This window comes from Hemitrygon akajei, chromosome 12 (assembly GCF_048418815.1).
Source record: "Hemitrygon akajei chromosome 12, sHemAka1.3, whole genome shotgun sequence".
NCBI classification, from domain to species: Eukaryota; Metazoa; Chordata; class Chondrichthyes; order Myliobatiformes; family Dasyatidae; genus Hemitrygon; species Hemitrygon akajei.
The window spans coordinates 44,024,740-44,048,214 of NC_133135.1; the positions used below are offsets into that span (position 1 = coordinate 44,024,740).

The 23,475-nt window shown below is 41.1% G+C and overlaps 1 protein-coding gene across 1 annotated transcript in view; it reads left to right on the forward strand.

Moving 5' to 3' along the window:
• Nucleotides 1-2,398: 2,398 nt before the first annotated feature.
• The window catches only part of orc1 (origin recognition complex, subunit 1), a 41,710-nt gene continuing 20,633 nt past the window's right edge, over nucleotides 2,399-23,475 (forward strand). The window contains exons 1-10 of the mRNA XM_073063002.1: nucleotides 2,399-2,715; nucleotides 3,906-4,033; nucleotides 4,400-4,578; nucleotides 5,820-6,141; nucleotides 6,335-6,674; nucleotides 12,976-13,077; nucleotides 13,777-13,933; nucleotides 15,388-15,503; nucleotides 16,183-16,284; nucleotides 18,469-18,640. Of these exons, the coding sequence (XP_072919103.1) occupies nucleotides 2,612-2,715; nucleotides 3,906-4,033; nucleotides 4,400-4,578; nucleotides 5,820-6,141; nucleotides 6,335-6,674; nucleotides 12,976-13,077; nucleotides 13,777-13,933; nucleotides 15,388-15,503; nucleotides 16,183-16,284; nucleotides 18,469-18,640 (1,722 nt within the window). The 5' untranslated portion in view covers nucleotides 2,399-2,611. The remainder of the gene's footprint in view (nucleotides 2,716-3,905; nucleotides 4,034-4,399; nucleotides 4,579-5,819; nucleotides 6,142-6,334; nucleotides 6,675-12,975; nucleotides 13,078-13,776; nucleotides 13,934-15,387; nucleotides 15,504-16,182; nucleotides 16,285-18,468; nucleotides 18,641-23,475) is intronic.

Genomic DNA, 23,475 nt, shown 5'->3' on the forward strand with positions numbered 1-23,475 from the left:
GTGTGAACGACTCACAGTTCACATGTGTTAGAGTTCCTAACGGTGGAGGGTGGGCACTCCTATTTATCGAGGGAGATTAGTACTATTGTGATTATGGCTGTATCCATTCTCCATGCTAACGCTGTCTGGGGAAGCACTGCCTGAGCTGTGTAGCGACATCGGTAACTTGCAATCCACACACGGTAAAGAATGGTTTTTTTATTGTTGCGTTCAACTTCAGCCATGCTAACTTCAAAACAGTCACGCCTACACTCTATGAGCATGTTGTCTTCGCCGCCAGAGGTGAGAGCACAATAGAACTGGTTTATACAAACATCCCTGGCGCATACGAAGCTGTTCAGTGTCCTCACCAGGAAAGCACCATTACAGTTATACTTACTTTTCACCTTTAAACTTGTGTCGCAGAAGCACCTTATTCTTTGTTAACTTCCTAGTGGTAATATTACTGTATGTGTTGTGTGCACTGTGTTGTGCACCTTGGTCCAGAGGAATGTTGTTCTGTTTGGCAGTATACATGCGTACAGTCGAAGGGTAATAAACTTGAACTTGAAGTTGATCTCTAACAGATAATCATTAATGCCCTTAGATTTTCCCACCAATCATCAGTTCTAGATATAATTACCAAGATCACCGGAACTATGAGACAGTGGCAATACCTAGAGTGTCTTTGAGCTTTGTCTGGTGACTCTGAGCACAGGCCTCAACCTTTTCCTCTGTTTGCCTGACAGAACTCAAATAGTGTGACTGTTTTGGGAGTCTGGTATTGGACCTGCGGATAACTTGCCTTGCCCACCTGGCTGTCTGAGGGAAACTATGGCCTCGATACCAGAAGTTGTTGGCCTGGGGGACAATACTTGCACTGATTTGCTTGACCTTACAGTAACTTTAGAAGATTTTACAGAGACTGCATTGATGATATTTTTCTAGTGTCTTGAGAGCCACAAGATGATCCTCCACTAATTTGCCCTCTGACAATTAAGGTCCACAGTGAAACCCTGAAAATAGGCATCATTTTGCAAATTTCGGTGATCATCTCTCAGTATAGGCAGATATTGACGATGAAACTTACCCCCACCTTCAATGCATTAGTGTAGCCTTTGGTCAATTAATTAAAGGCTATTTAATTACATTCAAAATAAGTGAGAAAATGTTGAAAGTATTCAGTAGGTCAGGCAGCATATCTAGAAAGTAAAATAGGTTGGAATTGCAAACTTGAGAAAGATGCTAATTCTTAGCTTTTAAGTTGTGGGAGGGATGGATACACCATTTTGAAAGAAAGCAAGAGTGCATCACGAAGCAGTTAACTGTTCAATCTCTGGCGATGCCAGTTGCCTGCCACTCTATTTTTCCATCCCACCGCCATTCTGACCTTTCTGTGGCCATTTCCCTGAAAACCCAATCTAAGCTTGAGAAGCAGCAGCTTATCTTCCATCTGGGCACACTGCAGCCTTTGAGCAACTTGCATTTCTGCCTGACTGGCCAGTTCTGCTGCATTTTCCCTCTCTTCCTAACTACTGACTAATCTATGGCCAGTTCTTATCTCTCCACATACACTGAGCTACTGGACATCTCCAACTTCCTTTTGTTTTTAGTTTTCTGCAATGGCTCATTTATCTCACAGCTTTTCTCTCTCTGATTTCTTTCAGGAATACCAAATGGTTTCCCAAACAGCAAATCCCTCTATCACTTTGGTACTGAATGAATACAGACTGATTTGGATGCAATGTCAGATTTGTTTTTGTTTACTTGTGGAAGGGACATGTCAGAGCTAATTTCCATATTGTTGAGTACATAGCACTCAGTTAGACAAGAATATTATCCAAACCATTTCAAATTCAATGATAACAGGTGGACATAATTTAGATTGCAGTAGCAGAGTTAACTATGTCCTCAAGTATACAGTATGTGGGAGAGGGGACTGAATGGATAGATGGAGGGTGGATGGATTGTATTGTATTGGCATAGTACAGGCTCAAGGAATGTGCATGTCAGCTACACAATATCTCATACGAGGACATTAAAGTGTTGAGAATTGCGGGTTCCAGCAAGTCTGTGGGAACCTTATGCACAAGGTTCCAAAGTTTCAAATTGATCATCATAAACCATTGGAAATAACAAAAAAAAATACATGGCACTAAGTCAAGGATAAAAACAAAAACTGGAAACTTTCAGCAGGCCAGACAGTATCTCTGTAAAGTTAGTTTCTGATCGAAGACCTTGCCTTGTCTCCAAGACAACCATCTCACACGAAAAAGAGTAACACCAGTTTTAAGTACTGTTGGTATCTTAACCTTGTTTTAAATATAACAACCTGTTTTTCTTAAAGGTGATCAGGGATTATGTTAATTGGAGACAGCATGTACCCAGAATGCCTTGCCGCGCCCCAGCTGACCGGAATGGCGCGAGAATGTAGCGAAGTTATGAGCTGTACGTTCGGAGAAGTTAAAATGAATCGGCTGCAGTTCTGAACTTTAACTTAAGAATTTAACTTTCTCTACAGCCGAGCGAAAATCCAATTTCAAAGTCTTATTTGAGGTTATTTGCAACTCTTACGGACGAACTGTGTCAATTTTGTGTTTTCAAAACTCTTGTTTACCGCATTGCATCCGGAATGAACAAATATACTACAAGGCACAGCGTGCGTGAAAAACGAAAATACACTTGGAAAGGGAGGCCTACTCGTGTAAACCGTAAATTGCAGGATTTGGTTTATGAGTGAGTAAACGCTGCTTCGTGGGGTAGAAAGCATATGCACCTACGATCCGTGTCATTGGTCGTTCATAACTGCAATTAGCGTTATGTCAGTTGATGGGTTAAAAGCAGTTTCGATCTCCTATGAGTCTAATACTGTACTTGTCGCTAGTCAATTCAGTGTTTTTCATTTTAACTCCATCTTCCATTCATCTTCATGTTTTCCACGTGTACTCAGCCAGTTTCTGCTTCGGTGATTGTGGGTTTTACATTCGATCTCTTGTGTATACAGTAATTACGCCTGTCAAATTGATATGTTTGCCTATAAACCAATGTGGTCAGTAGCGAAAGTGGGGATGGACACGTTTTCCTGGTTCCCTGATATTCTTTCAATTGGGTTATATACACCATATCGTGACCTGTTGTAAAATCTAGTATTGGCTTTTGAGTCCCCACTAATCTCGCTCCTCCTCTTTATCGGTACCATTTGCAGAATCCTTATTGTGAACAGCCAGCATAAACTTTGCAGTTAACAGTAAAGTCGTCAGGGGAACAGAAACTATATTACAGCCCAGAATTTTGCAATATCAAAGCAAGTAGATCTTCTTATCGAGTGCTGTAGGTGTTGATTGACGGAGTTACGTTCCTCAGACATTATCTTACATCGTTATCTGTGTGTAACCCCTCCAAACCAGCATTAACATTCACAGTGTGGTTGTAGTTGAGAGCTACAGTTGGTAAGTTAACAGATCACATATTGGGAAGGAAATCAGAAATGCATTTCTGAATATGGTATTGACAAATAAAGACAAGTTAAAATTCACTATCACACTCAAGCTGAACATTCTGTTGTTGCATCTTTAAAATTGTTGATAATCAACCACATGAACTTTCGAGCCACACACACAAAATTGCTGGAGGAACTCAGCAGGCCAGGCTGCATCTATGGAAAAGAGTACTGCTGATGTTTCAGGCCGAGATCCTTCAGCAGCCCGACTGTGCCCTCACGTGTTTGCTTGGCGGAAGACGAGCTGTATTGTGTTTGCAGTCTGCTGTAACATTCGTGGACTCAGGGACTTGGACTATACTGTTTTGTGTGTCTGCATGTTTACAGCAAACAATCTCAATGGCTCACCACACGTTAAATGTTGAGGGAAATGAAAACATTTTCCCGCATCCAAAATAGGTAAAATTGTAAACTCTTCTTTCTCTAGAGCCATTCAGATAGAATATGAAGGAACTTCCAATATTCAGTGCATCACAGTTGAAGATTTTGTTTTAATCATGAGCGATGATGAAGATCGTCCGTATGTGGCAAAGTTGCTAAAGTTATTTGAGGAAGGTAAAGACACATTTTATTGATTTGCCTCTGATATGTTTTTACTGAATTGAAAGGCCAGTTCATATTTAGATTTTCAAGAAGGCACCTGGGATTCAACTTTTGGTTTCATGGAATGCAATATTTGACTTTTGATGGTACAGAAAGTTATGCAGCACTGTTTGGAATGTGTATATGTTGTGTATATTTGTCCTGTTTCTTACGTCCATACACTGTACCCACAAGGAGAACAATTATCAGCATGGAAACTAGGAATTTAATGCAAATCATTCAATTTAAAATCGCCTTCATGTTTTAATGTTCAGCTCGATGATGGGGAAGCTTTTGCAATTCCATGTATTTCAATTGACAAGTTACTTTCCTCATCAGGTGCACGGCAACCTCCTACAAAGCACGCTCTTGTCCAGTGGTTTGTTCGTATTGAGGAGATACCCAAATCAAAGCAGAAGTTATTGGGAAGAGAAGCCCATCCCAATGAGATCTTCTTGTATGAAGTCGCTGACTGTGATAATCAGATCGGTGCTGAAACCCTTCTTAAGCAAGTAAAGGTAGGACTTGAGCTCACAATATAATCAGTGTTGTGTTGCATTGGCAGAAGTGCTTCATTTTCAGACCTGATAGTAAACAATTTTAAGAACAGTAGTCAGAAATATTGAGTAAATGAATGCCATTTTCAGAATGGTTGGAAGTATGCTGACATTAACTGGAGAAATCATGTTTGTTTTCATTTGCGGGATGTTGAAATCATTCACAAAGTCAGTAATTATTACTCTGAACTGTGACTGCCTTTTTCATTTGTTACCAGTCTTGTGATGAAGATTCTTCGTGTGCTGTCAGGGAGCAGGTTTCAGGATTTTGCCTAAGTAGTTTTAATGAATCGGGGTGCATGCCCAACTCCAGAGGCTTTTGACTTGGAGGAAAATGTGCAGGTGGTGGCAGGCTGGCCTTGTGCTTTTGTGGCTTCAGGCGGTGTTGGTACATTTGAGAGAGCCTTTGCGAGTTGGATGGTAGAAGGTTCAACATAGTGTCTTGGCGCTGTAGAGTGAGAGCTTTTTGACGTTGAATGTGCTGGCAATCAAAGTAGCCTTTTTCTGGATGGTATTGACCTTTCTCTGTCATGAGTTGTGTTCATTCAAGGAAATGGAGAGTATTCCATTACGTTCTTGCTGTGTGCCTTGCAATTAGCTAAAGTGCTGTGGGAGGTAAGGGGGGTGTAGAATTGGGAGGAATTCAGAGAGAGTGAATTATAACTGCCTTATATTTATGAGGCTGATCCAATTAAATTTTCTGGGCAACTGTGACCTGTAAGTGTTGATATAAAGGGAAGCATGCATCTGTTTTCCAAGTCTGATTATTATACAGTTCTCTTTCTTCAGATGGCACAGTCTGTTTCGTCATTTGCATTGTAAGTGAAGATCAGTACTGTGAGCCCTGGCAAATATTGCCACTTTTGACATGGGCAAAAGGCTGCTGATGATTCAGGCAGAGATTGTTTATAATCCATTATTGTTCATCTTTGGAGATGCATAGGTGGGCCTTTCAAATAGGGATGGCTTTGATAATATTTTACCTTTGACCTATGAGTGGTGGAAATCTGGAAAATCTTGGAAGTAGTCCACAATGTCTGAAGGGAGAAATATTGAGTAAACGAATGCCATTTTCAGAATGGTTGGAAGTATGCTGACATTAAACATTGGCTTTATTTTTCTTGCCAATGATGTTGCATAATCTGATGAGAATCTTCAGCATTTTCTAAGTGACAGTAAAATTGTCAACTCTTTAATTTTAGGTATGCCAGATTGCACCAGATGACCCTTTTCCTCCATCCACTCCTGGTGAGGATATTTTCTTTGTTAAGCTGAAGTGGGACGGAAGGAGTTTTAACAAGCTACCTCGAGGTGAATTCCCAGCCACTAATTCTTCTGAGCCTGTTCATAATAATAAAAACCTGGATTCCATGCCCAGCTGCACACAGAAGTCTTTCCCGAGTCATATGGATGTTAATAACGCTAAAGGTGATATGGTGATGAAGACTGCTGAGTATACTTTACAAAGTAAGAAGAGTACGAAAAGCAGTTGCTCCATGGATATGAAGAATCCTTTGCAAAATGGTGGGTAAGATTGCAGTTCAGTTGTTAAGTTACTTGCTCACTTGGATTATGAATTTATTTGAGGAATTGGGTTCCTCTGATTCTAGTAATGAAGAATCCTTTTATGTAGACTTAGAAATCAATTTTTTTTTCTTCATTCAGCAGTATCTTTTTTAACATGAAATTGATTAACAATTTTTATTTTCAATTGTAGATCTTAAAAAATTTTCAAAAAGAACACAGATGGAAATTTTGTCTGAACTCCTTGATGATGACGGTGACAACGATGAAGATGGTCGTCCGAGGAAATGTCATCGGGCGGAAAAGAAGCATCGAGTTGCAAAGCGCAAAGTAGATTTCAGTTGCATTTCAGATCATCCTCAATCGCCTTCTAAAAGGTTACAGAGTCAGTCGATGAAAAATATTGGCCTTTCACCTTTAGTAATGACTGAAAAGGCAATGGATAATCAGTTGTCTCCTCTTAAAACTTCAAAAATGAAACAGCAGCATTCAAGTCCTCCCAGAATTAATGGAGAAATCATGGATAGTTGTAGGTAAGTTACGTGGTCGATCAATATTTATAGCAACTAATTATTTATTGAGCAGATTGGAAAATATGCATTGATGTACATCATGCAATTATTTCATTAAATTTAAAAAATGCTGAAAATATTCAGGTCAGGTATAAGCTGTGGAGCGAGCCCCAAAGTTAATGTTTTGGTTTCAGGGTTGTAGGGTAATACTGCATGGAAACAGGCTCAACTTGTCCATTCTGACCAGTTACCTACCTGAGGTAGGACAATTTGCCTGAAGTTGTTTCAGATCCCGCTAATCTTTCATATCCTAAACGTTATCAATCCATGACAAAATATATTCAATCTGAAACATTTTTCTTTTCACTAATGCTGCCTGATCTGCAGAGTATTTACAACATACTGCTGCCATTAAAAAATAGTCCCCTTTGATCTTAACCTGTTTACCTGTAGATGTTACTGCTCCTACAAGCCATTTTTCCCATTTCCATGATAGCAATCTTGGGAGAGAAGGAATTGGCTAAATTACACTCACCATTTCATCTCTGAAATTCTGGACACCTGTATGTGTGTGTATGTATATATACACATACATACACACACGTTTGTTTATGGAATGCATGGTGTGTGATCAGTTGATAACTTCTGGATTTCTTAAGCTTCTGTTGTAATTAATAAGCCTATTATTAAATTTGCAGTGTTTGTTTTCTCTGAAGGATGCTGTGTGAAATTTCTGAGTCTTTGAGTAGCTGCAAGAGTGTACCAGCAACTAGAAAGTAATTGCTTAGGATTTCAGCCGAAGGTTTATTGATAATATCAGCAATGACAGCACCACCATAAGTTTGTGCAGTGTCCAGATCTTGTGTTATGCTTGAATAATGCGCACACCATGTTCAGTGTCTGATCCTGAATTACCTTCTGAGAGGCCAGTTGTGCTCAATATTAATAGCTTGGCCCATCTACGAGAGAAGGCAGTCCTTCTGACACCAGCAGGCCTGAAGAATTTTCAGCAACAGCAGCAAGTTGGTGTGACTGTACTAAAACATAGGTTGTTAATTTGGGTTATAAGATTAGCTTTATTTGTCACATGTACATTGAAACATACAGTGAGATAGACTGCACCACTGACCAACATAGTCCGAAATGTGCTGGAAGCAGCCTGCCAGTGTTGGCATGGTTCGGGGACCCACAAGTTACTGACCTGACCCATAAGTCTTTGGAATTGGGAAGAGACCGACGTGGTCACGGGGAGAATGTACAGATTTCTTATAGACAGCGGCAGAATTGAATGCAGGTCGCTGGCCCTGTAATAGTATGGCACTAACCGCTGTGTTACTGTGCTCCCGCATTAGGAACACATGAACAAGTGATCAGCTGTCTCAGAGTCTGGGAGTTACAGTGCATTTAATAGCAGAGTCAAAGTCTAGTACAACTTGGAGCTAAGCCCTTTGGTTCACAAAGTCCACAGTGACCATCAAGCAAAAATTTCCACATAACCTCAATTTTATTCTCCAGGTGCCCCTTATTAATTTTCCACTGACCTACCACACATTAGAGACATCTGAAGTGGCCAGTTCCTCATATCTGTGGGGTGTGGAAGGAAACGGGAGTGTATGGACGAAGCTTGCATGGTCACAAGCAGAATACAGACACTCCATACAGCACAGGAAGCCAGCTCGGAGAAGTTTGTGAGGCAGCAGCTTTGCCGTGCTGCCCTATCCCCACCTAGCCTTACCTCGACATTTAGGATTACTTGCTTCCACTCCATTTGGTCTTTCTGAAGAGACCGTGAAAGAAAGTGTAGGCTCTTCCACCGATTGGGTAGATGGCAAGGGATGGCAGGGGCTAAATAGGTCACTGGTGAAGGAGTCTGTCCTCTCTGCCCCAGATGTAGAGTCTCCATGTTTTCCCAGCATGGATTTGAGGTTCTCAATTCTCCTTTTCATCTCTGCAGTCATCGACAACGATTCCGAGGAGTTCAGTGGGGGGGGGGGGGGGGGGGGGTTACTTTTTTCTGAAGAAAAATCAGTGTTTCCTCTGACACTTGCCAGTGTCTTCCTGTGATTGAGCTTAGGATAAGCATACCTGTGTTAGGAACTTGGTGTCAAGCCTGCAACAGATGTGGCCTCCAAGCACAAACAAGAGAAAATCTACAGAAATCTGAGCAGCATGCACAAAATGCTGGAGGAACTCAGCAGGCCAGGCAGCATCTATGGAAAAGAGTGCAGTCGACATTTTGGGCCAAAACCCTTCGACAGGACCGGAGAAAGAAGCTGAGTAGATTTTAAAGGTGGGGGAGTGGAGAGAGAAAAGCACCAGGTGATGGGTGAAATAAAGAGCTGGGAAGTTGATTGGTGAAAGAGACAGACAGCCATGGAAGAAAGAAGAGGTGAGAGGAGCACCAGAAGGAGGTGATGGGCAGTCAAGGACATAAGGTGAGAGAGGGGAAAGACGATGGGAAATGGAGAGGGGGGTGGTGTGGAGGACATTACTGGAAGTCTGAGAAATCGAAGTTCATGCCATCAGGTTGGTCGCTACCCAAATGGAATATAAGGTGTTGTAGAGATGTGGCCTACCCAATGGAGCTAATTACGTGTGATGTGGGCTCCAGTGGAGGGGGATGTTGGTCTGAGGGAAGATACAGAAGCTGGTTTACTTACCTTTCCAGTAGATTTTGATGGATTTGCAGATCTCATTCATAATGTTGATTTAGAGCTGCAATTCAAGATTGTTTCATCTCTTATCCAGTGAACGAGTGTAAAGTAGAACGAAATAATTGTTCCTCCAGACCCAATGCAGCACAAAAAGAAACTCGGTAAAATAAGGAACACAATAATTTTAAAAACAATAAATATAATGATGTAATATAGCTTGTATACATTGTCCACCAGGTGGCGCTAGGTACAGGCATGTCTGTACATAAGGTGACTGACCGGAAATGATGACGTAGTGGTGGTTGGGAGTGTGGAGGGGTGGGTTAGTGGGTAGAGGTGTTGATCAGCCTTACTGCTTGGGGAAAGTAACTGATTAATAGATGCTATGTAGCCTCTTCCCTGTAGGGACTGGGACAAATGGTCCATGAGCAGGGTGGCTGGGGCCGTCCAAGATGGTACTAGCCCTTTTCCTGCACCCTTCTGTCCTTGATAGTGGGTAGGCAGGTGCCAGTGATGCGTTGGCAGGTTTGACTACCCGTTGTAGAGCTTTACAGTCCACCACAGTGCAGTTTCAGTGCCGTGCAGTGATGCAGCTGGGTAGGATGTTGTGTAGAATGACGTGAGTACAGGGTGTGAGTAGTTCAGTCCTCTTTCAGCCTTCTCAGAAAGTAAAGGCGTTGGTGAGCTTTCCTGATGGTGTTCTGGGACCATGAGAGGTTGTGTGAGATGTGCATTCCCAGGAGTTTGAAATTGCTCGCAGTTTTCCCCCACTGTATGAAGAGAGGGGTGCGAGTTCTGCTGAAGTCGATGACCATCTCCTTTGTTCTCGAGCTCTTCCATCTTGTCCCTTTCGGCGGTCTCATCGTCTTTGGTGATGAGCCTCATCACTGTTGTGCCCTCGACGAACTCGACAATGTGATTGCGATGGTGTTTGGCTTGTATGAGCACAGTGTTCTGCAGTGGGCTCACCACAGCCCTGGGGGAGGGGGCACCCGTGGGAGGATGATGAAGAGGGAGGAAAGGTGCCTCCTGGCTATCTGAGGTCTGTTGGTGAGGAAGTCCCAGACCTAGTTGCACATTAGACCGGGGAGTAGGAGTTTGTTCACCAAGGGGTGTGGGACAATAATGTCGAACACCAAACTGAAATTGAGAATCAGCACTCTGACATAAAGTTAGTGTTTTCTAGGTGTGTCAGGGCCAGGTGCATGACAGATACAGTGACCTCTGTCGTAGACTGGTTCTGTCGGTAAGCATATTGGTGAGTGCCCAGTATGGCAGGAATGGAGCTTTTGATGTGGTTCATTACCAGCTGCTCGAAGCACTTCACGATGCATTCAGAGCCTGTTAGTGACTTTGGGTGGTAGTCGCATAGTTCTGAAAGTGTGGAGTTTTTTGGTATGGGGATGGCGGTGACTGATTTGAAGGATGTGGATGGGTAGATACGTTGAAGGTGTCAGTGAGTTGGTGTGCACACCCCTTGGGATGTCGGGCCCAGCCGTGTTAGGGGGGTTGACTGTATGCAGAATCCGTCCCATGTATGCTGCCATTACAGACAGTGGCTGCTCACCTGGGAGGGGGATTGCTTTGAAAGCCTTGAAGTGTGCGTAAAAGATGTTCAGAGCGTCAGGGCACGAGGCTTCACTGGTACAGTCGATGGTGTTCTTCCTTGCGTAGTCAGTAATGTCCTTGATGCCCAGCCACATAAGCTGCAGATCATTATCATAAATCTTTTGTCTTTGCCCTCTTGATGCCCCAGCTGAGATTTCTCCTGATTGCTCTGAGAGCTGTTCTGTTAACAGATTTGAAGGCCGCGAGGCTTTCAGAAGGGAGCGCACCTCAGAATTCAGCCAGGGCTTTTGTTTTGATGTGAGGTGATCATTCCTGAGGTACCAACATCATCTACATGCTTACTCATGGAGTTGGTGACAGACGAAGCATATTTCTTGATCTGTGTCTTCTCTGTTTGTGGTGGCCTCCTCCATCATCCAATAGTTAGTGGTTCAAAGCAGCCCTGAGGCATAGAGATTACCTCATTAGTCTACACGATGACGGTTCTCTTAACTGGTTTGACACTGCAAGCACAGCAATAGGTGCTGCAAGTGCTGGTCGTTGTGCTTTCTGTAGTTACTCTAGGTCTTAGAACGATATAGGATTACTGCTACTCGTGAGTTTTGTCCCATGTTTGAAGTTTTGTTCCTCAAATACCCTTTTCAAATTGGCCACTGACTGTGGTGGCAGAGATCACCCTTGCTAGACCATGTCTGGTTAAATGAGCCAGGGTTGGAGAGCGTTGCCAGGTACGGGTGCAGGGTTGGGGATTAGGATCACGAGAACATGAAGGGACGATGGACTAGGTGTACAGGAGGTGCCCTGTAACTTCAGTGATTGGCAGGATGCTTAGTGACCCGACCCCTAAGCTTAACTCCCACAAACTGAGAGAACAACTGAAAACGTCTTCTAACCACGCCAATCTTCCATTCTGCCAAATACAAGTATAATTCTTACAAGCCCTTCACCACATCCAGCCATAGTTTCTATTTATGATGATTCCATATTCCCCTCTATCTTGTTCATTCAGGAAACTGGCCAAATGCTTCTTAAATATTTTTACTGTTCAGGCAGGAATAGTGTTAGTGGAGGCAGCCACTACCTCTGGCAGATTACAGATGAGCTGTGTGGAAGCAGATACTCTTGTGGGAAAAATACCCCTCAGTTCCATTGTAACTCCTCTTCTCGCCCGAAATCCATGTCTTCTGGTGTTAAGGCACTCTTACCATGTGAAACAGGCTTTTATTGTCTACCCTCTTATAAATCTCTATCATGTCACCTCTCGGCCTCCTTCGCTCCAGGGAAAACAGAGGTAGTATCTCCAATCTCTCCTGAAAACCCAAACCCTCCAGTCTTTTCTGCACCCTGTCTAGCCTGATGGTAGTGTAGCAAACCAGAAACAAACGTAATCCTCTAAGTGCAGCCTAACTAGTGTTTCATACAGCTGTAACAACCTTCAGATTCCCATAAACGTACAACCAGGACATTTGACCCATTGAGTCAGAGAGTGATATGTCCACTCTTGGGGAAATCAGCTGGGAGAATATCCTTCAATCTGTTGTCTCTCGTTCCTTTTTTCTCTCTCTCCATCTGTCACCCAATTACACCAGTAGCCAATTAAGCTTTGGATTATTGAAGGAAACCGGAGCACACACAGAAACCCGTGGAGTTGGAGGGGGAAGAACTCCATCTGGACAAAAACTGGCCAGCAGAATTGAACTTGCACGCATGGGAATCAAAGTATGTGTATGATTGAATTAATCACAGAGGGTGTAAAGTACAGAAACAAGGCAAACTGGTCTGTTCTAGTGTGTGCTCTTCAATAGAGCCCCATACCATGTATGTGCAACCTGTTGAGTTCTTCAGGTACACATTCATCTTCCTTTTGTGCATCAGTACTATTTGCCCCAATTATTCTTTCTAGCTAGTTCTATTATGACCAGTCTCATTAAAATATAGATGGAAATACACCCTTCAGATAATTTTTATCGTATTATCACTGAGTAAAAAGCTCCTTTTTCCTCACAAAACTATACTATTACCTTCTGTAGTGAGTGCCATGAAATGTTATTGAAATCCCACCACCGGTTTAATTGTGTTGTTTTACTTCATTACTACAGGCCAAAGAGAATGAAAAGGCAGATGGAAAATATTGGAGCGACTCCACGGCCTCGTAGAAAGTCTGCAAGCCAGCGTACACCTTTTTATGCGGATAACTTTGAGTAAGTTTTAGTTCGTAATTTTGTTTGCGATTCCCTTTCTCCGTCAAAAAGGATTGCTGTGTGTGCTTTGTAGCATTGATAGTAATCTTGATCTCTTGGTGAAGAGAATACCCACCTGATCAATTAATCTAGTGCATTGTCTTTGCCTGTTGGTAATTTTAAAACCACCTACCAATTGTTGTAAAACATCTGATAATTAAATGTAGTGATAAGCTCCCATCATACATTGAAAATGTTGCTAAATGTGATCTATTAAAAGCATTTGATGTTCATAATGTGGAAAGCAAAAATACATGGAGAAGGGGAAGGTGATGGTAAAAGTGAGGAATTTCAATGGTTTTAAACTTACTGTTTTTTTTTACCTGTTTCTATGCATTTATTGTTCATTTTCATTACGTTTTTGGATCAATTTCCTTGGATGCCAATTATATCGGTGACTTGATAATAAGGAGTATATCCTTTTTTTATTTAGCTCTTCTGAAGGTAATAACAAAAGCTGGTATATAGTTTTGTGTTACTGAAGTTCTCTGCCCGTTCTGTAATCCTTGATTTAATTTAAAGTCTGTGCATCTTTCTTTTATCTTTCTTTAGGAGTTTACCTTCAACCACTGAACACTAATAATATTGCAAAATAAGTTTCAGTTATAGTAACATTCAGTTTTGATTTATTTTAATCATATCTCTGCATTTTGTGTGCAGGAGTGGTAAGGATAGTGAAGAGTCTTCTGAAGTTGAATTTATTCCAGACAATGAGAAAGACAGTGGAAGTAGCAGTGAGGATGAGGAGCAAGATGATGACGATTCTGTGTCCATTAGGAAATCTATGAGGAGAACACCAAAGTCAAAAGCAAAAGTGGTATGTTACGATGCAAGCTATTATCAGACCGGGCGGGGGGGGGGGGGGGGTGGTGCATGCTAGCATAACATTATTACAGCGCTAGTGATGTTGGTTCAGTTCCTCCACGATCTGTAAGGAGTTCGTAAGTTTCCCTATGACTGCGTGAGCTTCCTCCCATATTCCAAAGATGTTTGACTTAGTAGAGTAATTGGTTATATGGATGTAATTTGGCAGGAAAGGCTCATTGGGCTAAAAGAGTCCATGACCGTGCTATATCTCTATATAAATAAAATCTATGTTGACTTCATATTTATTTTGTCTTACATTATTTGTAAATAAGTGGATATGCTGTTACCTTTATAATGTGCGTTGCAGTTAATTATAATTAAGTATCCAAACAAATTCATCTCAACTGGATTCTGTGGGAATGAATTTTCCAACGGTCACCTTGCGTAATTCATTTTTATTCTAAATGGCTATTAATATGACTTAAATTTTGGATAATTGTTCTGAGAGATGTATATTATCCAAGTATAATACGTTCATAATTTATTATCTGTTTTTGACATGTTTTGGAAAGCTTCACTGAAATCCAACTAAATCTAGATTGTTTTTGAACAACTGTTACTTAAGATGACTAGCTACTCTCCTCTTTGTAGCAAGTTATTAGGAATTAATATACCGACTTACTGACATACTTTATTGATCCTGAGGGAAATTGGGTTTCATTGCAGTCGCACCAACCAAGAATAGTGTAGAAATATAGCAATACAAAACCATAAATAATTAAATAATATTAAGTAAATTATGCCAAGTGGAAATTAGTCCAGGACCAGCCTATTGGCTCAGGGTGTCTGACACTCCGAGGGAGGAGTTGTAAAGTTTGATGGCCACAGGCAGGAATGACTTCCTATGACTCCAGACTTCATACTCTAGCTGGTAAGGAAGGCGGGCTCTGTCGTGGGCAAAGTACTGGAGAGTTTAACATCGGTAGCTGAGCGAAGGGCGCTGAGTAGGCTACGGTCAATTATGGAAAACTCTGAACATCCTCTACATAGCACCATCCAGAGACAGAGAAGCAGTTTCAGCGACAGGTTACTATCGATGCAATGCTCCTCAGACAGGATGAAGAGGTCAATACTCCCCAATGCCATTAGGCTTTACAATTCAACCGCCAGGACTTAAGAACTTTTTAAAAGCTATTATTACTGCTTTTTGAGATAGTGATTTAGATGCATATCATATTTTTTACTGAGTTAAGTATTGTATGTAAATAGTTTTGCTACAACAAGTGTATGGGACATTGGAAAAAAGTTGAATTTCCCCATGGGGATGAATAAAGTATCTATCTATCTATTATAAATGCAAGAATGAGCAGATACTGTATTCAAGAGAGTGGCTGTGTAGTAAAGTTATCCAGAATTGTATCTGCTGATGTTTTCTGTGTGTTTCCTTTCTAAAACAATTGCAAGCCTGGATCAAGAACACCGAGAACCCCAAGGACACCTAAACAGCCTACTCCCCATATTCCTCGGAGAACCCAGCTGGCCAAAGAGCCTGTCAGTGTGTTGGAAGAAGCCAGGGCGAGGTAATGAATATAGTCATTTTTGTTCATTTTCACAGAGGAATAAGACCTCATAAAAACACAGGCTTGTCTATTGCCAAAGAGTAGAATTTATTAAAATGACCACATAGGCTTCTAATTGCAGTTAATCTCATTTGGACAAATGTAGAGCCTTATCATGACAATTGAATAAGGTTACAGAACAAATATGTTTCAAAATGTTGTTTTAACCTAAGAATGACCTGGTCAGAGCAAAGTATTGTTTAATGTTTTAAGATAACTGATAGTTCTTGTGAGTTACATAATCTTATATTACAATTATTTTTGTAAAAAGGGAATTAAAATGTGCTGATGGAACAACATTTAAATTGCTAGTCTAAGTAATTGTTTTTATATTTTCTACAACATGGCTTACAAAACACTCAGAATATTTGTGGTATAAGGCAGAATTTAAATTTATTTTCTATATTTTGGTCAGCTTTACAATCTTCAATTATCTCATCCAAAAAGCAAAAATTGAGGAATTTTTAAAATACTGGGCTGAGGTTTTTTTCTAAGTAGGCGTGATAAAATATTCCAAGCTGTGGGTGTCATTAGGAGAAAGTTGAGTAATTTCCAGTCCTTGGATCTGTTCCTTATGCAGATGAAGACAGTTTGTTACACTTTCACTTTTTAAAAACTTACTTTCTTGTCTTATTTTAAGATTGCACGTGTCTGCAGTTCCGGAGTCCCTACCCTGCAGAGAACAAGAGTTTCAGGACATTTACAACTTTGTGGAGAGCAAAGTCATTGATGGTACTGGAGGGTATGAGACTCTTACTCTTACTGGGTGTTTTTTTTCCTTATTTTGGTTCTCTGATTACCTACCACTCCATCAACCTAGCAGTAATGACTTATGGTTCTTTGGCTCATTTGGTGACGGACAATTTAAACCCAGATTTAGCATATAATTTGTGCTCCTGTTTCATTGTGGGCGAATTCATCAATTGAGAGTGGGTGCTGAATGGTAAATGGCAGGAGGTTTGTTTAACGTATTCAGCCTCGTACTGTGAGACTCCAGCTGACATTGAGAACTTGGAGGCCATGCCCTCCTGAATATACACAGTTTTGCTGTCCTCTCTGGTGCACTGACGAAACAAGATGTAATCAGGCATGGTGATGATGAACTTGAGCCATTGTGTTGGATTATTGCTAAAACCACATTTCAGGAGGAACTTAGTGGGTCAGGCTGCACCTGTAGAAGAGTAGAGGGGAGATAGCCATCATAAAGAGGTGAAGGGAAAGGATGGAGCAAGTGACAACTGCTTCCAAGTGAGGAGATGTGATAGGTGAAGGAGGGAGGCGTGGAAATAACGCTGGGAGCTGATAGATGGAGGCGGGAATAATGCTGGGAGCTGATGGGTGGAGGCGGGAATAATGCTGGGAGCTGATGGGTGGAGGCGGGAATAATGCTGGGAGTTGATAGATGGAGGCGGGAATAATGCTGGGAGCTGATGGGTGGAGGTGGGAATAATGCTGGGAGCTGATAGGTGGAGGTGGGAATAATGCTGGGAGCTGATAGGTGGAGGTGGGAATAATGCTGGGAGCTGATAGGTGGAGGCGGGAATAATGTTGGGAGCTGATAGGTGGAGGTGGGAATAATGCTGGGAGCTGATAGGTGGAGGTGGGAATAATGCTGGGAGCTGATAGGTGGAGGTGGGAATAATGCTGGGAGCTGATAGGTGGAGGCGGGAATAATGCTGGGAGCTGATAGGTGGAGGCAACAAAGGGGCAAATGGTAGGATTTGATAGGAAAGGAAGGTAGAACATCAATAAGAGAAGTGGGATAGGCAGATAGGAATCTTTTTATTAATATCAACGTATTAAAAATAACATATTGATACAGAATTATTGGGATTGCATTGTTAATAGTTAACATACGTGAATATATACTCAATTGGTACAAGGGAACTAAGTCTCCCAAAATCATACATAGTACTAATATGATGTACACAAAGCAAAGAAAATTGGAATAACAATAAGAAAAAAGAAAATAAAACAGGAAAAAAATTATATATATATAGATACCCCCAAAAAAACTAATCTATCCGAAGCTAACCACTAACTTAAAAAAAAAAGAAAAAGAAGCATGGACTGTTTATAATATCTAAAAAAAGAAAAAGAACCATAAGTGTCATCAACTCCGATCCTCTCTATATGTATAAAACCAGAAGAAAAAAAAGAAATAGGTTTGGAAAAAGGTCAAATTACATCATTTGAAAATATTGAATAAATGGCCTCCAAGTCTTTTCAAGTTTAATAGAAGGATCATATATAACGCTTCTAATTTTTTCCAAGTTTAAACATAGTTTGAGAGAACCAATGAAATGTGGTGGGGGATTAATCTCTTTCCAATTCAACAAAATAGATCTTTTAGCCATTAATGTAAGAAATGCAATCATCCGACAAGCTGAAGGAGTTAAATGAATTGGCTCTATCATTGGTAAACCAAAAATTGCGGTGATAGGGTGAGGTTGTAAATCAGTACTCAGTACCGTTGAAATAATATCGAAGATATCTTTCCAGTATTTGTTCAAAGACGGACCTGACCAAATCATATGAGTTAGAGAGGCATCCGAACACAGAGAGATATGAATCTGAATGCAGAATCACTTGTGTTTGTTATTCCTGTGAAGGCAATTTGAAGTAAAATCCATGCTGCTGTTGAAGGTCAAGGCATCCATTGTTAGTTGGTGGCAATGAACTGCTCTACTATTCACTATGTTGGGAAAGGAAGAGAATCTAATTTATAAAACTTTGGTAAGGAATCCTGTGGAAAATGCAAAATAAAAGACATGAAATGTGCATTAACCACAGATCAAGCATAGCAACTGAGATTTTCAATTCGTGCTAAATTTTATTCAGTTTGCTCGTTCTGTTTATGGATCACGAAAGTAAGTATAATGAATTTTAAGCTTCTATTAGTCAAATGGTGTTTGAACTTCCACAGATGTATGTATATATCAGGAGTGCCAGGCACAGGAAAAACCGCAACAGTACATGAGGTGATGAGGTGTCTACAGCAGGCAGTGAAGCAGGAAAACCTCCCGTCCTTCCAGTTTATAGAAATCAATGGAATGAAGCTTACAGATCCGCACCAATGCTATGTACAGATATTGAAGGTAAAACATAATTTTTGTGCCAATTTATAATCATATTGTTAAATTTAAAAGCAAACATGTTAGAACAGAGAATTGTACAGGCCCTTTGGCCCACAATGTCGTGCCAGCCTTTTAACCTACTCTCAGATCTAAGTATTAGGCCTGGAGAGAGTACTATTAGTTATTATGTATAGTGTTTCTTAGTCTTTGAATGTTCCATTATTTGCAGGCAATTTTAAATAACTTGGGGTAGATCAATTTTTCCTTTATTCCTTTCCTGTCATTCGGAATGATTATTGTGAATCCTGTGTCACCTTCCTGTACTAGCCCCCTTTCCCTTAATTGCCTTAATACTCTAAACTCTATCAATATCTACCGATCACATGCAAGAAAAAATCTGAAGATGCTGGAAATCAAAGCAACACGCACAAAATGCTGGGGGGCATCGAAGGGCCGGAATGTCAACTGTATTTTTTCCATAGACACTGCTGGGCTTGCTGAGTTCCTCCAGCATTTTTTGTGTGTGCTGCCTCATTATCTACCAAGATAGGTTACTGCATCTACACTTAACAATTGAACTGTTTTGTGAAGACGACTGAACTTGGGACCGTTCTGAATTGAATCGAATTCCAATTCTTGCACTCATGGTGAAGAAATCTCCTTGCCTCAGTGACTAATCCATTGATTTGATTGTGACCCCGACTTAAGATACCCCATCCAGTGAAGCATCAACTCTGCTTCTGTACATATTTTCAGAAGGTAGTTGATGAGGTGTGTGTGAAAAGTTATGGTGGAAGATAGAAGTTTATGGCCCAAAGTTACATTGGCATGGATAAGATACTGGCTTACTAATGTATGTGTTAGCATACCTGTCTCTTTCTCTAGTCGTCATGATTCCAATGCCACAGAGATTAGTGCTGGTGCTTCCACCTTTTTAAAATTTTTATAAATGATCTGGGTGAATGCAGCACATGTATGATTACTAAATTTGCCAGTGATATAAAGCTAGAGGACAAAAGGAGATTACAAAGGAAATTAACTAGGCTAAGTCAGTGGGCAAAGGTCTGACAAATAGAATATATGGTGGGAATATTTCGATGAAGAATTAAAGAAATTGCATCAAAATAGTTCTCTGCTCAGAAATACAAAGGAATCTTTTAAAATCTAACAAACCTGAAAGATCGTCAAGGGCCAAAGGAATAGACTGTGATTTTTTTTTATGTGAAGTGTCCAACTATTTTCTAACTTGGTGAAAAGATTTTTTTTAAATTGTTGTTGACAAAAACAGAAAAGCATATAATCTAAGTGGGGAGAGATTGAAGAATTCTGAAGTGCAGAGGATTCTGAGTATCCTAGTGTTGATTTACAAATGCCTGGTTAAACGGATACAGTAAGAGATTAGGAAAGCTAACGATATTACTGTTTATTCCTGGGAGACTTGAACTGAAAAGTGGAGAGATTATGATAACAATTTGTGGGACATTAGTGAGGGCACATCTGCACAATGTTGGGCTCCTTATTTAAGGAAACTTTAATGCATGAAGGGCAGTTTAGATTAGAATATAAGAAACTGGAACAAGCCAGTTAGCCCATCAGATTTACTCCAGCTTTCACCAAGACCCTGACCAATCCAGTCTTGGTCTCAGCACCACGTTCCTGCTGATCCTGCATCCCTCAGAGTTTAAATGTCTGTCAGTCTGGGCCTTGAATAATTTCAGTGTGTGCACCTCCACGGCTCTCTGGGTACAGAAATCCAGAAATTCACAATCCTCTGAGAGAAGAAATTCTTCCTCAATTCCATTTTTAACAAGTGTTACGAACCCCGTAACTGGGTCACTTACCAGCAAAGATAGAGAGGTCCGTTGAAGTCTGATGATACTATTTTTAACAGCATTTATTAGTAAAAAATACACAAAAATAATATCAATGCAAACATACAGATAATATACGTCGTCAATACTAAATCTAAAAGTGCGGGTATAATAATAATCAATAAGAAATAAGCTCTATCGTTGTCTAGGGGATAATGTATTGTCCGATGGAAATATAAAAGTCACTCAGTTCATTCAGGCTGCAGCCTTTGGTTGGAGAGAGAGAGAGATTTTTGAGAAACTTGCCGGCTTTTCCTTTTATGATTTCGATCCTTTGGGAGTCCCGTTGGGGTGGCCGTTCACTTGTGGCCTCTCCTTTAGCTAAAGCCGTTCTTCCGTGGTGAGACCGCCAATCCCAGGCAAAGGGAAAGAACGCACACAAGCCCCCCACCGGCTGTCGCTATTAAACGCTGTCACAGGATTTCTAGCGTTTCTCCTGGTGCGTCTAAAGGGGTTGTTCCCCAGACCCTCTTTTATCCTTACTCACGGGGTCTCAGATGTCAATCAGGTTGGGCTGATGCAATCCCTCAACCAGCCCACTCTGGTCATCCCCTGAGGGGCTTCAATGAGTAGTACAGTACTCCATACACAATTCCGACTCCAAGAGACAATAGCCGTTATCAGTGGCTTTGTCTTGCTGAGGCCAGGACACATTCCAAAACCTTGTGGATTCTGCGTGTCTCTCTCATTTCCTGGGTCCCAGACCCGAATTAATAGCGATCTTGCGATTCTCAAAAAGGAGGGGGCGAGTTTGTACCCTTCGGCCCCTCAGAGTTGTGGCACATTCGTAACACCCCCTTCCTTCAAAGATTTTTACCATCAGTAAAAATGAATTAATACAGAGTCTTACAGGATTTTAGAATCTAACACAATACAAAAGAGGTTTTTTTCACTACAGAGTAATAGTTATACATTCAATTCAGCATCTAACCAGTTAACGATTACATTGTCACTTCCTTTACTATCTTAACATCTTGTACCTTAATAAATTCTTGTAGCATCAGACTCCAATTTAATAACTACCTATTTTTATTCCTTTTCTTCCGCAAACAAAAACTAAAGAGTTGTGATCTTAGCTTACGTGTATACTACAAAAGTTCATGCAAATGCTAATCTTTATGTTACTTTCAAACTTAACAGTCAATCTTCCATGGGGTTGTCTTTATTATTCACATGCTTTGTCGAAATCCCTTAAAACCAGATCCTGTTATTTAAAATGGCATCCCGTCAACCCTCGCCCCTTTTCCAGTTAACTCCCATGTGGTTAACTTGTATACCAGTGTGGAATAGGCTTTTGCCTGCTCCTTTCATAGGAGTTATTTTATCAACAATGTGTTCCAAACTTAGACCATTTTCCGAATTTCCATACAATTCTTTAATTTTAAGCACGTCGTTACTTTTATCTTCAGGACCCCTCATGCTATTAGTTTTCAATTTAAAATCTGCAAGCGATCTCTCTTTGTTCAAACAGCATTTCAAATTCTGCCTTTTCACAGCACACTCTTGAATAACAACAGCGTGTGGGGCACCTTTACATTCCAAATCAACCTGTAATTGATTCGCAGGCACCATGTTACCAAGCCATTATCTCTGCAGTCTGGTTACTGCTTCTGACATCAATGCAGACTTCAAATTTTCTTTATTCAATTTAGGAACTACACTTTTCCCTTTTCCTTCTGTTATGAACCCCATAACTGGTCACTTACCAGCAAAGATAGAGAGGTCCGCTGAAGTCTGATGGTACCATTTTTAAACGTTTTTATTTATAAAGGGGCACAAAAGTAAGGTTAATACAAACATTCAGATAATATACGTCGTCAATACTCAATCTAAAGCACGGGTATAATCAACAATCAACAAGTAATAATCAACAATTCGAAGTAGCTCTATCGTTGGTCTAGGGGTAAAACTATTGTCCGATGGAAATATAAAAAGTCTCGCCAGTTCATGAAGGCTTTTAGCCGTTTGAGGGACCGCTGGGTGTTCACGGGTTGGAGAGAGAAAATAAACTTGCCAGCCTTCTGGGCTCAAAGCGTGGAATCGGGAACGGGAGTTCCCCGTTGTCAGTTCGGAATCCTTTTTGGGGTTATTAACCACTCAATTCCCTAGCTAGGGGATCCAAATCACACGTGGCTCCCGAGCAGCTTCCCATTCTTACGGGAGCGATGAGCGATGGTGTCTCCGTCTGGTGCGTCACTGGAGTACTGCCTCCTGCAGTCTCCGTTTTATCATGGCTGGCAGATTTGTAGATGTCAATCAAGGTAGGGTGATACAATCCCCACCCCACATTGCCCGAGGGTGTCCATGTCCCTGATATCTGGCACGTACTATAGAGTTGCAATTCACACAGGTGCCTCTAAGAACAATGGTCAAATACGTTGCATTGTCTCTCATTTCCTGGGTCCAAGACCCGAATTAATAGCGATCTTGCGATTCTCCGGAAGGAGGGGGCTGGTCCCGCACCCTTCGGCCCCTCAGAGCTGTGGTACATTCATAACACTTAAATAATAATATTCACCTCACCACCTTTTATCTCCTCACTAACTTTTAACACACCTTCGAGCACAAACAACTGGGAATTCTCACTTCCCACTATTACCAAGGTTAACCCTTTCTTCACTGAACCAAGTCTATCTGACCCACAGGGACTGCATTCCTTTTCAACTGAATCAAATACCTCAGACTTTTTCTGAGCTCCATTACTAGGTTCAGTACCACGTGCATCCACATCTTGAACACACTCAAACGGGACATCTGCCTCTTCCAGGCTTTCAATACCCGTACCCTTTTCAAATTCTAAATTCCCCTGATCCTCCCAGTTACTCTCTGGGCAACTCCCTTCCGGAGTAAACTCAACCCCGCGGGCTGAAACAACCTCATCTGCCAACCCAGCAGACTTCTTCAAGGTAATGGCATCCTTTTCATCTAGGACTGCCCTCATTTCATTATCGGGAACACCTTTAGAATTTTCAACTTCTTCAAACA